The following is a 15356-nucleotide window of genomic DNA, read 5'->3' on the forward strand; positions in this document are numbered from 1 at the left end:
TGGACTCTGTCTATACTTCTCGCTACCTCAGTAAAGTAGCCAGCATAAGCAAGCACTCCATCCACCCGGGCGAAAGAACCAATAGCTCCAAAAATACTCCTAGTAGTGCAAATTGTAGATGAGTATGATTGGGAAGAATAAGTGATATGTGATTGAATTTGCAAACTAAAATGTCTTGATTCCTCAGCTACATTGAAACAGGTAGTTAAACGCACTCCAGTTGATAGGAACCAATTATAAATTTGCCAGAATTTGATAATATCCCATAATTGGGAAAGAAAAACAGAAGCGACAGTAGTAATATTTCCAATATTGTGAAATTTTATTGATGGTTATTGTTCAACTGATCATACTGCATGCACATACGATGACAAAGAGAAAGCCTGGCCACAACACTTTCCAGCAGGTTTTTAATCGCATAGGTATATCACAGCTTGTGGATTGATATTTACTAAAGTGTACGCTGGGAAGCGCACACACTTCACATGAGGAGTATAACTAAGAGTTGCAGCAAAAAGGCAGAGGAAAAAGTTTTTAAGCTGCGTTATTACAAAAAACAAGGAGATCTGTGACAAACACCCCAACTTAGGTACTGTTCAACAGGACAAAGTGAACGGATTCTAGCATCTGCACAGACAAGCTGCAATTTTTCAAGGACGCTCAAGTAAGCTGACCCGACAACTTGCTCACATTGCACTTTTAACACTGAAACGGCCCAGAGGCGGAATTGACTTTCTTTTTTTTTGTGATTCATTCGAAGCATTGTACGTAGAATGCTTCTTTTATCGTGAATGCTTTTTATTCAGTCTAGTCCAAAAATAAAAGGCCTCCTCAGAAAATAACGTAACAAAATAACGCAAGCCGTCAAGCGATGAAAAATTGCCGTTTGTTTACACAAAACAGTCATGTCTCAAAAGTACCAAGCCGACGAAAATACCATGATTATCTACACTTAATGATTGCAATACTTGTAAAATGCTTATATAAATCTGAATATGATTATCATGTATTCCATAAAAATGATACAGCTTACAGTTTATCGACTATGCTAATTCTAAAACATCATAGGCTGTGTAATCTATAACTGAGCATTTCCACTGCACTATTTGAAATTTATTTATACACTTTACTGGTACAAAGAATCAAGTTTATTACTTTCCTTCTGAAAAAAGAAAAATATAAACAATGCTTTATTACCATTTTCTGAATGTTTTCTCTCCCATAATACAAAAGTCAGCAATGATATCAATAATTTATATACTGGAAGTAATATAAAAAGAATGTTCATTGATGGCCTAACTAGCAGATTTACTTAAATAGACCTATCTATGGTTGAACTGCTGAATACTGCCTGGTGGAGTATCTTGTAATTGAATGGATGCCCTTACTGAAACCTTATGTACAAGTGCTGAGAAACATCCAAAAACATAACCTTTGGCTTGAACAAATAGTGAATAATTTAAGACAATTGATAGCAAAGATACTTGGTGCAGTGGTGCCCTCTTTCAAATCTAGTTTATGCAGATTAACACCCTTTCCCTTGACCCTCCCTCCTTCTTAAAGCAAACAAAATTGAAATGAAGAAAAATGACCAATTTTGTCACTTACACTCCTACAAAACAGATGAAAATCCCAATGACTGTTATTCTGCATCTTCACTTATAAGTGTCTCAGTGATTGTGGCTCTCATAATTCTTACATCTCAAAGATGTCATCACCATAAGAAAAGCAGTTGCTTTAGCCAATAATCAAATATGTAACTTTCATAAATCAAAACCCACTTATTAAAATACACAGAACAAAATATCTGAGGTATAAGATTAAAAAAATGTAGTATTTTTCCTCTTTTTAGAGTTGCTATAATGGTGCACTACTGCATGTATTGCAATACCCAGGCCTTGGAAAAGCTTCTTTTTTTTTCCCCCAGCAGAAGATTTAATGGTATGTCATTTAGTATGGAGCAAAACGGCTGTATCCCCCTCGGTATATACTAGCCTGCAATGAAGAAAGAACGAGACCGACATCATCAGCAAGGCTCCTAGTCTTGGCATCAGTCAAGGGTGCAAAAGCATTCTGAAACAAAGTGATGGATTTAATTATCAAAATGACTAATTATTCCATTAAGCCAAACGTTCAGCTAGGTGATGCTCACAGAATTAGAAATATAATAACTTACATGCACTACATTGCCAAGAAATTAAGACATTCATCAAGTTTACTGGAAGGATTAATGTGGCATTTTAGCTGCTGTTAGCACCAGAGACAAATTCAATTAAGTTAAACTGAGGATATGCTAGTGGAGATTTAAAAAACACATGCAGGAGTGAAGGCGAAGAAAGAAAACTACTGAATTAAGTGAAGCTTACCACGGCACCAACGCCGTAGGTGGCTGCTGGAGCAAGTGTGTGGTGGTAGGGGTCTGCAGCATAAACTCTTCCATAACTGTAAGTAAAAGAAAGGAGGATTAGTCAGAAGTGGTAAAGAAAGGGGACAAAACAAAGCTACAGTATACTACAAGAATTGCTTGTTTGAGTTGGACTCAAAGTGGAGTGTGATGCATACGGGTAAAACAATGCAAACAGAAAATACAAAATGTAGTAAATCAAAAAGCAGAGCACATCTAAAAATTATATAAACTAACATTTTGTCATGGTGATATTACATAATCATGAAATTTTCACCACCTTGTGAAACTTGGAAACATCACAATGGTGACCATGTATAAGAAAAAACAAGCAGGAGACAATGAATTATGTTGTAATAGTATGACTGAGATATAATTTTCTTTGAACTTGGGGAACATTGAAATTTCATCAAAAATCTTCTTTCATGGTTTGCACTAACAATGACAGCTGCTTGTAGAACAATCTCTAAACATGTTGCCACAACTTACTGTTGAATATATAATAGCTTTAAACATTACTCTAAAATTGGTAAAAAGATGCCGCATTGTGCCTTAAATATTTCATTTTGTTTCCTATTATGGCTGCATGGTCTCCCGATCCATCATTCTGTAAGCCAGCAATGATAAGGGATAGCAGGCAATTTGGTGTCCTTTGTTTTCAATTCTTGAAAATACACAAGGAAAATTAGTTTTCCTTTCTAACTTAGCTTTTCTTTCTTTATGAAAATTCCTCCCAGGTACAACTCAGCTATTAGTAAAATGTCTTCATGTATGGAGCGACAATGGAAACTTTGCTAGATATTGGTCTTAGCCAAGTATTGTAAATGTAGATAATTTCCGAGACCTCCAAGCCAATCTGAGAAAAGAACAATTCAAATCAATAAAATCAGCGGCTTTTTTCTTCCACTGATCCTGCTAGTTCCATGAGAAATGGTAAATATTGGAATCAAGGAAATAGCATCTTGTATGAACTTGATCAATGTTAACCAATAAAATGATGCCAGAAGTAATTAACAGGGATGTACGTTCCAACTTGAGCTACAGCTCACATCTATTTCAAATTTTCAGAAAACTAACAACATTCCACTGTTACTGGCGACCTATGTATTACATCAAAAGGAATTAATTGCTTTGAAACCCAAATTACTGATATAAGAAGTGGTATTTGTTTAATGTCTGTTTTCTCTAATTCAACATAGAATATAGGATGCTGCATTTTTAGTTTAATACCATTGATATTTGCAGATTCTATTCTCATTTCAAAATGGTTTCTTAATAGTTGACTCTTAAATCTAATAGTTTACAGTCCTGACACAAACAGTGCATTTCAGTATATGGTTCAATGTTTCAATGTACTGTACATGAATCATATAATAAAACTAATCTTTAATCTTCAAGCTAATATTATGGCAATGAAAGTGTACAGTTCTAACATGCATAAATTTTCTTTATATATTTTAAGCTTTATCCAGTAGAAATATATCTGACATGACTTTTTCTTATTTGAATTTACTCTATGATAGAAACAAATTAAGAAACAACGTTTATCATTCATAATTAAGGGATGAGGTTTTGCACCACTCTGGACCAAGTATGTGCCAAAATGTACTTCTAATTCTCATTGAATTTTAGTTATATCTGACAGCAAGCTAAAATCATTGCCAAAGCATTCTTAATATGTAAACAAGGTTCCTGCAACTTTTCCTGGATCCTTGTGCAAAATGTGTATATGTTGTAACATTTTACTTGTTTTATACTAGTTTAAATGATAATCCCTAAAGGAATTGCTGAAGACTGCTGAACAACTTGTAGCTAAATTTTTAATTCCTTCCCCTGGAATTAAGAGCCTGTAAATTAGACTGATGAGTGCAAGTTTTTTTCAGCAGTAATTGTTTTTGCTTGAAAAAGATCCTGATAGTGTTCATTTCCAAATGAAATAGTGACCTTGGCAAAAATTGGATTTCATGCTTGATCCACACAAATAGCTGATGGGTTTTTTTCAACCTCTGTTACAATGTACAGGAGTGAGTTATGCCAACTAGTGAAATGTTGCCACAGCAACATCCTGGCACTCAACGTCAGTAAGACGAAACAGCTGATTGAGGACTTCAGGAAGGGCAAGATGAAGGAGCACATACCAATCCTCATAGAGGGATCAGAAGTAGAGAGAGTGAGCAGCTACAAGTTCCTCGGTGTCAAGATCTCTGAGGATCTAACCTGGTCCCAACATATCGATGTAGTCATATATACTTTATTAGGAGTTTGAAGAGATTTGGCATATCAAAAAATACACTCAAAAACTTCTATAGTTGTACCATGGAGGGCATTCTGACAGGCTGCATCACTGTCTGTTATGGAGGGACTACTGCACAGGACCGAAAGAAGCTGCAGAAGGTTGTAAATCTAGTCCGCTCCATCTTGGACACTAGCCTACAAAGTACTCAGGACATCTTTAGGGAGCGGTGTCTCAAAAAGGCAGCGTCCATTATTAAGGATCTCTGGCATTCAGGGCATGACCTTTTCTCACTGTTACCATCAGGTAGGAGGTACAAAAGCCTGAAGGCACACAGTCAGTGATTCAGGAACAGCTTCTTCCCCTCTGCCATTGGATTCCTAAATGGACATTGAAGTTTTGGACACTACCTCACTTTTGTTAATATACAGTATTTTTGTTTTTGCACATTAAAAAAATCTATTCAATATATATAATTGATTTCCTTGTTTATTTATTATTATGCTTTGTTTCGTTTTTTTTTTCTCTCTCTGCTAGATTGTGTATTGCATTGAACTGCTGCTGCTAAGTTAACAAATTTCACATTACATGCCGGTGATAATAAACCTGATTCTGATTTTGATGTAGTTACGTCATTATTCTCACAAACCCATATTAATTCTTCAATTGCAGTCTGTACTGACTCATGCATCCAGATGAACATTGCCTTAGTTTGTCAGCTTTCCAGCTGTTTGAAGGGGTCTTTGTATAATGTTGTGATGAGATAGTGCCTGGGATATCATGATCTCACTTCCAAAGGAAAAAATATATTGTAATAAAGGTAATTTAATGAAAGTTCACCACATTGATTTCAGGGATAGTGAATCTGCACTTTGAAGAGAATAAACCAGGCCTATGCTCTCTTGAAATTCAAACAATAAGAGATGAGCTTGTTGAATTGTACAAAATTCTCAGAGAGCCTGATAGGGTGATGCAGGGATGATGTTTCCCTTGTTGGGGTGACTAGATCTGGTCAGGTGGGATGAACCTGAGTCACAGACTTTCTCTTCCTGCTTCTCACATCAATTCACACTCCTACTGCAACTGAGGGCCCCACCCGAGTGTAGCAGTAAGCACAACACTATTATAGCTCGGGACGTTGGAGTTCGGAGTTCAATTCCAACACCGTTTGTCAGAAATTTGTATGTCCTTCCTGTGAACAGTAGGTTTCCTCTGAGTGCTTTGGTTCCCGCCACAGTCCAAAGATGTACCAGTCAGTGGTTTAATTGGTCATTGTAAGTTAGGCTTATGGGTCCAGGGCAGTGCAGCTCAGTGGGCTGGAAGTGCTTGTTCCGCATTGTATCTCGACGTAAGTAAATAAATACAAACACAAGAGGGATGCAAGTGAATGAATTGATGTAGATAACGGCATGGATCTTCTTAATCTGAGATTCCATTGCTTGTATCCTGCAGTATTGATGCTTCACTGCTTTCTGCACAACCTGGGCAGATGGAGGCACTATGAGGTAAAAGGAAGAGGAGCATGAGGACCAGAGCCTGATACAGGAGGGACAGAGTCAGAGGAGGAGGAAGATAAAGGAAACTATTGGGCTATGGCTCGCATTAATACTCAAAGACTCATCACCCAGTTATACTGAAGAGGCAGGAATTTGCCACTCAGAATATAAGGGTCAGCATGAATGAATGGCACTTCTCAAACATTGAGAGGTATCTGGAGCTTACACCTGCCAACTTCTTCTGTTGGGCAAAAAATAAAATGCTGGAAGAACTCAATAGGTCAGGTTACATCTGTGGAGGGTCAAAATACTGGTCCACGTCAAGACTCTCACGCAGATGCTGCTTCTCCCATTGAGTTCCTCCATCGTTTTATTTTTGAGGTTGTTCCACATTCCAGCACTGCTGTTTCCTTCTTCTTTCTTATGGTCACTCTCTCCTGCGTCCTGACCTCTCTTGGCATACAGAGTCTCCCTCGTAATGCATAGATATCTCACAAAGATCCAAAGGACTCCAGAGCAGCTGTAGTTTGCAACAGGGAATTACATAATTTTTGTATGGGAGACCTGAATGATTGTCAGCTTCAAACCTACTGATGGTTTAATGCACCAAATTTGGGTGAAATCTTATTTTATTATTTCTAGGTAAACAATGTTTCACCCAATCCAATGGCTACTGGAGAGCTCTGCCTATCAACCCTATATTTTCTTACATAAATGTTGGCAAAATTGAGGAAGGACTACTGCCAGTGAGATAGCAAACACAAGTTTGATCCTATGAACATGAAACATCATCTCACTTCTACTCTTCAAACATTAAATTTTTATGTGAGCTTTAGACCTTCATTTACACTAAGCCTTCTATAGTATTTTGGACCCGAAAACAAGCCTATACCAAATTTATTTAAATTTGAAATGATTCATGGGAAGATCTAAACTTCTCGATACATAAGCAAAATCTCTTACTTGTTAAGTAAACTTCCAGTAGTTAAACTGTGGTTAATCGCCATCAGTAAGGCATTTTCTCAGTTAGATATACTCAGTCCTTAAATGCTTAACCACCAGAAGAAAATAACTTACAAAATAGGTTACTGACAATGTACAGACAATACATTGCAACATATAAGCACTAAGGAGTAGTGGAACTGGGAGATCTTTCTTTTCGGGAATATCTTTTTAAAAAAGAAACTGGCAGTTATTGGATTTTAGGATGACATGATGGAACGAAGAAAAAGGAACTGATGTAAAGGTCAGGTGCCACTAAGATGAGATCTGCTATAGGGCACAGAAAATCAGATTGTGAAATGACATTTGTTGGAATCATCTTGAAATATTTTATTACCTTTCAGTAAGTTCTTAGTTGATTTTACATTACAATCCAAAGCAGTAATGAAAAATAAAATTCACTGAACATTGTTTATTGAAAGTCCTAGTTCCCCAAACTTGTAGGAAAAATAAACTTCTCGATTCTTTATTTTTAGAATGCCTTTGGGCAAAATAGTGAAATGAGTGTGGGAATTAAAATTGTTTATTACTATATCCAAAGGACTAACACAATGCAGCATATCTATACTGGCTAGTTACAGTAATTTAGTTAATTTTAGTGCTAAAATTTAGCAGTGAGACCCTTATGACTCAAATCAAATATGGAGGTTTGAAGAAGTTTAAAACTAAAGCAAAATGTTAGAAACCTTTAGCAAGTCAGCAACATCTGTGAATGAAAACAAATGGGTTAACAGTTCAGCTTAGTGATTCATCACCAGGGCTCAGATCTTCACTGATTAATGTCCATTGACTTGAAACATTAACTCTTACTTCTCTCCACACACGTGCTCTGACATGTAGAATATTTACAACGGTTTCAGTGTGAGTTCTTTTTTAGCCCTTGAATTTAATTAGTTATATGCAAGTCTTGTATGTTACCATAGGACCAAATTTCCAGAGAAAAATTGCAAAAGAAAGAAATTCCTGTCTAACCTAAACACAGTGGAAACAATTCCAGTCCAGAAACAGTAGAGGTCTGACAAGGTCTTCCTTCCTTGTGACACAATTGAGTCTCTTAAGCTAATGCTCTTTGGAGATTAATAACCTTTTTTCAACTGATGGTTCGGAGTTTACACAAATTCACTGTCAACCGTAATAGTTAGCAACTGGCATTAATTCACTGAAGTCAAAGAGCAATTTACTTTGTCTTCTTACTTGGTTACATTCTTACATTCTTTCGGCTCTTGGGGAAATAACCAGAAGAAGCAATAAGCTGGTTTCACGCACAGCCTGATTCAATGCATCCAGATAAGTTTGGTTAACCCATGACTGGCTTGATTGGGGTCAGAGTAACTGCTGAATAAACCAAAGGCAAGCACTTTCCTATAAGTCAACATGGAAATGCAGCCATATCAGATGTTATAAAGACCTTTTGCAGACTACAAACATCAGCAACATTCTCAGTTCATCACTTAGGAAAGATGGTCCATCGCAATAGAAAATCAAAACTAGAAAAGAATTGAAATATATATATATATAACCCATGAAAAATATTTGTACAGGTCATCTAATGCTGACTGCCGTAAATGTGAATGAAGAGATTCAATATTTATGCTAAAACTTAGTGTGTAAGCACAGTGTGTGCTCACAGGTTACAACCAGAAATGACATCATTTTAATCTGAGTCCTTGAGGTGGTTTCTATAATGAATCAGCACTAGGAAGGCACACTAAAAACTCCTAGAACCCCTTCTTATCAATGTTTCCAAATATTTCTCTCCAAAGTGAATGAGAACAGTTCTTAGTTCAATCAATACTGATAATTGCACCACAACTTGATGAGAAGGTATTTGAGTGATACTGACAGCCACATTCCTGACTATTGGAACTTCGCTCATGGTCTCTTATAGAAAGGCAAAAAGGGCATTGGAATGAGGAACATGTGAGCTTAATGATCAATATACAATGGGTTAAAGTTCAGTCAATAATAATCAAAATGAATAATATCAAATAATTCAATAAATTGATTTCCCAAATCCTATGCTGCAGAAAGCAAGCATTATACTTTCACAAACACAAGAGATGTTGCAGAATCTAGAAATCTTGAGCATCAAACACTAAATACTGAAGGAACTTAACAAGACAAACATCATCTACGGAAGAGAATAGCCACCTCTCCCACACACCTACCTTCTCCCATATTTGCTCTCATCTATCACCTGGCAGCCTGTACTCCCCCCTCTCCCCCACCCATATTTTCCTGGCTTCTGCCTCCTTTCTTTCCAGTCCCGATGAATGGGCACAGCCTAAAACATTAACTGTTTATTCACCTCCATAGATGCTGCCTGATTTGCTGAGCTCCTCCAGCACTTTTTGTGTGTGTTCTTTATATTTTCATGCATGTGCTTTATTCATCCTGTTGAGTAATCTAGACAAATTCACGCCTGATTCAAGTGGGAATTTCCTCCACCCATTGAAATGACCTAGAACTCATTGCATTGGATTGAGTGCTGACCAAAACATTCAACTTAGTAAACTGGTTTACACAATCTATCAATATCTTGTATTAGTCTGCAGTGCTCTGCTAAATATGAAAACTTCAGCAGTACCTTATCCTTTGCTCATATTTTCAAGAAAATATATAATATAATAGTAAAGAACCTTCAATTAAAAAGGTTAAGTCAATCTGCGTGCTTATTTTTGATTTTTTAATGAAAGGAAGAGAACGTATGTTCATTTAACATTTTTCATGAGCCAGCACATTCTAAAGCACTTAAAAGACGATTGACCTTTTTGAATTGTAGTCTCTGTTGCAATACATCAATCTGTACCACTTGCTTGCTGGCTGAGAGCAAGGGTAAACAACCTGCTAGTTCCATCTAGAGTGGCTGCTTGAAAATTGGAATATTACTTCATGATTTAAAGCTCTTCGAAATATAGGGATTCAACCAAATGTTTTTATGTTTTACATAAAACAGCGTTAGGTTTTATGACATGTAATGTCTTGCCAACTTTTATAACTTGTTCAACTTATTTCAAGGTGAATCTGTGAAATGTGCCTTAAAGGGCATACAAGGGCACAAGGCCTGGCTATCCGCAGTACCAAAGTGTTTATTCTGATTAAAAGGACTTGATCTTTAGTCAGAATAATTGGTCACGGAATGGCAGCACATTGCACTTGAAACGTTGTATCAGCAATATTATAAGGCATTTTATGGAAGAGCAAAAGTACATAACAGTGCAAACATTATATTTTATTGGTGCATTGGCTCTCTGGAATACTTCCAGTACTGCTGAACAAACTACTTGAAAGCAAAGTTTGTATAATTGACTATTTAAAAATTACATCTGAAACTTGTAATTGAATTAAACGGCACTCCGTCAATTAAAAATGTCTCCTCATGAATGGAGTGAATTTCCAACCCTTCTGCCCAGTGGTAATAGGACAATGACAATGAGAATGTGGATTCTGCCTATCTCATTTTGCTACTGAGTTTTAAGTCCACGACTATTGCCAGAATCGAACAGTTGATTTGTTAAGATATTTAGGTCAAACTGAAAATAGCATTGCTGGCATTGAGTTCTATTCTCAATGATGTCAAGAGGACGCCATGCCATTTCACTTTTGGCTGAGAGCAGAGTGCATCAATAAAATGACACTCAACTAGTAGTTGGGACAAGGTAGACCCAGAAAGTCTATACCCGAATACCCAGCTTGCAGACCCAGATTATTTCACAGGAACTCTGGCCCTATCTGCTGGTCAAGGACCCATTCGTCATTCAACTCAAGAAATTATGGATCATCTAGAGGACTTGACCTTGAGCAGCAGTTCTGTAATCATACGTATTTGTATAGAACATAGAGCAGATGGAAGAGGTGGAGGCCTTCAGTTCATGATGTGCTTAACTAATTAAACTAGTAAATAAATGCCTAACTAAACTAAGCCTTTCTGCCTAAACAATGTCCAAATCCCTCCATTTTCTGCACAATCATGAGCCTATCTAAGAGGCTGTGAAATGATTCTATCTTATTTACATCAGCTACCATCCCTGGCAGTGCATTATGGGCACCCACCACTTGGTGTAGTAAACTTGCAATGCATAGCTGAATCACCTTAAATGAATTCCCTCTCATCTAAACTATCTTGTCTCTAGGGAAAAAAGATATAGCCTGCCTACCTTATCCATGCTCTTCACAATCTCATAAACCTCTAATTTTATGAACTTCTAATTGTTCCAATGGATCTCATTTAGCGATAAAGTCCACATTTTTCTTAGAGGAATTAAGAAGTTTTCCTCTCTGTTAAAGGTAAAACCTTGGTTTATCAATCCTCTTTGCACAACGTGGTTGATCAGGAACACCTACTTTCCTAAAGTCATCAGGTTCTTGAACTGGCCTGCACAGCTCAAATCCTACCTCAGCAACAGAATACCACGGACATCTCTTACACTAGCATGGACTTGTCTCTGTTTGTTCTGAACAGCTGATTTTTTTCCTTTCACTATCATATATAATTTATGCCCTTTGTTTGTCAGAACCCATGTGCTTGTAATGCTGCTGCAAGTTTCTTATTGTACCAGTACCTCACTGTAACTGTCTACATGACAACAAACTTGACTTCATCTGTCATGATGGTGGTTGCTACTGCACAGTATGGAAAGAAGTAACAGAAAGTTGTAAAATTAGTCAGCTCCATCTTTCCATCTTGGGGACTAGCCTCCACAGTATCCAAGGCATCTTTAAGGAGCGGTGCCTCAGAAAGGTGATGCCCATTATTAAGGAACCCCATCACCCTCTTCTCATTGCTACTGTCAGGAAGGAGGTACAGAAGCCTGAAGGCACACACCCTTAGTCATTTAGAAACAGCTTCTTCCCCTCTGCCGTATGATTCCTGAATGGACATTGAACTCATGTACACTACCTCACTTTTTAAAATATATATTACTTCTGTTTTTGCACTGTTTTTAATCTGTTTAATATACATCTATATACTGTAATTTATTTATTTCTATATTATCATATATTGCATTGTACTGCTGCTGATCAGTTAACAAATTTCACGACACATGCCGGTGATAATAAACCTGACTCTGATTCTGAATCTAACATAACAACATATTAAAATTGAGTTCAATGTCCATTCAGGAATCATATGGCAGAGGGGAAGAAGCTGTTTCTAAATGACTGAGGGTGTGTGCCTTCAGGTTTCTGTACCTCCTTCCTGACAGTAGCAATGAGAAGCAGGTGATGGATACTAGGGATAGTTTATTTCCTGTGGAGCATCAAGGAAGCTCACCTCTGTCCCAGGATATTGACGGACTTTTACCGCTGTACCACTGAGAACATACTCACCAACTGCATCTCAGTGTGGTATGGCAATTGTCCCGTATTGGACCGCAAAGCACTCTAGCGTGTGGTGAAAACTGCCCGGTGGATTATCGGCACCCAATTGCCCACCATTGAGAACATCTACCATAAACGCTGCTTGGGCATGGCGAAAAGCATTATCAAGGATGCATCTCATCCTAACCATGGACTTTTTACTCTCCTCCCATCCGGTAGGCAGTACAGGAGCCTCTGCTCTCGCACCAGCAGGCACAGGAAGAGCTTCTTCCCTGAGGCTGTAACCCTGCTGAACCTCACATCACAGCGCTAAGCAGTATTACACCCATATTGTACTGTCTCAGTACTTTCATATTTGTGTGCTGCAGCACTTACTTTTTATTTGTTTTGTAAATAACACTATTCTTTGCATTTCTGGTTAGATGCTAACTGCATTTCATTTGGCTTTGTATCTGTATCGGCACAATGACAATGAAATTGAATCTAATCTAATCTAATCTAATCTAGTAGAAAACCTCACCTACTTTTCTATAAAAGCCATAAATTGCCTTTAGTTTAACAGGAGAGATTATTATGATTAAATTCCATTTCTGCAGAAGTCGTTCAATGCCTCGTGCCACAATAAAACTAGAGAAGGTGACAAATATAGAACACGCCACTGAGAATATGATGGGTCAAAAATTCTTGCTCTATATATTCTAATCCCTTGAAAGAACAATGGATTAATGTTCCAGTGTAAGAAATACCTAATATATCTCTGTATATATATTTAACATGCAGCCTAAAATGGTTGATATCCTGACACAGAGCCACACAACTCAAACATAAAATAGACTGTTATAAAAGTGAAGTGCTTATATGTAATGGATATGTTATATTAAAACATATTTCATTAGGATAACAATCATGTTTGCTTGTAACAAGAGCCCAGAATAAACCTGCCCTAACCAGTATTTAGTTTAAATTGTGCCAATAAGAAAGTAAATTTACAAAAAATACAATGTTCACAGCCTCATGGGAGTCAAATAATAATTGATATAATCATCTCAGCACTAATTGTTGGAATGTTAATGTTATTATCCATAAATAAGCGCAATTCAGCAGCAAAGGAACAGAATTAAAAACATCCATAAATTAATTACTGATTTTGATATCAGATAGAGACCAAAGAGTTCCACAAAAGTAAGAGTGGAAAGAAATTTCATTGGTTATTTCATACTGGTAATTGAATAACTTGAATCTTAAGTTTCAAATCTTTTGAGATGGTGAAAATAATATATAATTTTCCAGATATCTTCTTTAATCTGAGTAGAAGTGAGAATGAAAATGGCTTCCCACTTCTCTGCAGCAACATGTGATTAGTTTGGTATATACTTTTAGCTCTAGCTATTACAGGGATTATTGGCTATACAGGACATAAGAAATAGATCATATGGCAATTTTAACTGGATGCCAACTTGGCAAAATGGTGATTTCAACTGGATATTTATTTACAGTTATACACAGAGCGGTATGTAATTCCAAATCTAACCATTACTAGTTTCTCTCAACTTGTCACAATTTCCATCCATAATGCTGTAATATATTCAAGGAAAAATTAAATCATGTGAGAGAATATAGTGTTAACTTTCCAGAATCTGGCATTTGTTTGACAATAAAACGTCAAGATCAAAATATAAAACTACCAAATATATAAAGTATTTAACAGTCAAAACTTTGGATCACTTCAGTAACCCTAGTTTGGTTTCGGAATTAGATTGGCACCCAGTTCAACTCTTGACAACATTTGACCATGCATTTACATTGGCCTGGAATTGTAAGCATGAGTCAGACATGTTATTATATAGGTAATGACCATCAAACAAAGAAAATGACCATTTTTTATTGGAGAAAATTTTAAAAAGTAACACATGCTGTAAAACTGAAGAAAAGAGAACTTTGTACTGTTTACTTCACAATCGTTGGGATGATCAGTTGATTTTGAGTTTATTTCAGTAGGAATGCAATCAAGAAATATAAATCTGCAGAGGAAAAGAATCTTCTCTGATCCACATTCTGAATCTGCTTTGGTGAGCTATGTCAGACACGAAAACTGCAGAAACCCTGACCTAAAGAGTTTGATGACCTGTTCCCAGAGTGATCAAGGTTAGCACCATTTCCCACCAAATGTACCACACTAACACTACCACCACCACCCTTCCTCCACAGTTGATCCATCGAAAGTCACGAATATCTAATCAACAGGATATCCAGTATATTTGAGATGTGTGTGCTCCACTGCACCTTTACACATTCAGCATTGCTGCATATCCCATAATCTGCCAGCTTGTAAACAATATCTGGCCACACTTCTTCCACTGAAACTCTTTCATTCTCCTTGCAGGGGAAGGGACATACAGTCAGAGCCAGCAACACTAAACTGGCAAATGCAAATGTAGCATATTATCACATCATGTTATCTTCCCCCACCCCAACCTGAGCACCCAGAAGATGATGGTACTTGTGAATATTGGTGTAGATTGTCATGTGCAAACCATCGAAGATGATGGTATTTTCATACCAATTTCTTCCTGTCACTTCACTTTTTTTCTTCATTCAGGATTTGTATTCTCAGAAGATAGCAGTCATCTCTTGTTCTCTGGTTTGTCACTGTGACTCAAACAGAGGTAGCATAGTGGACTGCCGCAGAATGAAATCATCACAAGCGTGAAATGCTTTACAGTTTGAGCTGTAACATTGGGATTTGATTCCTGCTGTTGTCTGTAAGGACCCTTATGTTCTCCCCATGACTATGTGAGTTTCCTCCGAGTATTTCAGTTTCCTCCCACATTCCAAAGTCATAAGGTTAGGATTAGTGAGCTTTGCGCTTGTTATGTTGGCGCAGAAGCATAACAACACT

General features: G+C 37.1%; 1 protein-coding gene across 26 annotated transcripts in view; it reads right to left on the minus strand.

The window, feature by feature from the left end:
- Window positions 1-298: 298 nt before the first annotated feature.
- Window positions 299-15356, minus strand: part of rbfox1 (RNA binding fox-1 homolog 1) — a 1531532-nt gene continuing 1516474 nt past the window's right edge. For all 26 annotated transcript variants that reach the window (XM_073060602.1, XM_073060601.1, XM_073060611.1 and 23 more), the window contains 2 exons: window positions 2367-2442; window positions 299-2073 (listed from right to left, as the gene is read on the minus strand). In XM_073060602.1, coding sequence (XP_072916703.1) covers window position 2073; window positions 2367-2442 — 77 coding nt within the window. In that variant the 3' untranslated portion in view covers window positions 299-2072. The remainder of the gene's footprint in view (window positions 2074-2366; window positions 2443-15356) is intronic.

The sequence above is a fragment of the Hemitrygon akajei genome, chromosome 11 (genome assembly GCF_048418815.1).
Source record: "Hemitrygon akajei chromosome 11, sHemAka1.3, whole genome shotgun sequence".
Lineage (NCBI taxonomy): Eukaryota > Metazoa > Chordata > Chondrichthyes > Myliobatiformes > Dasyatidae > Hemitrygon > Hemitrygon akajei.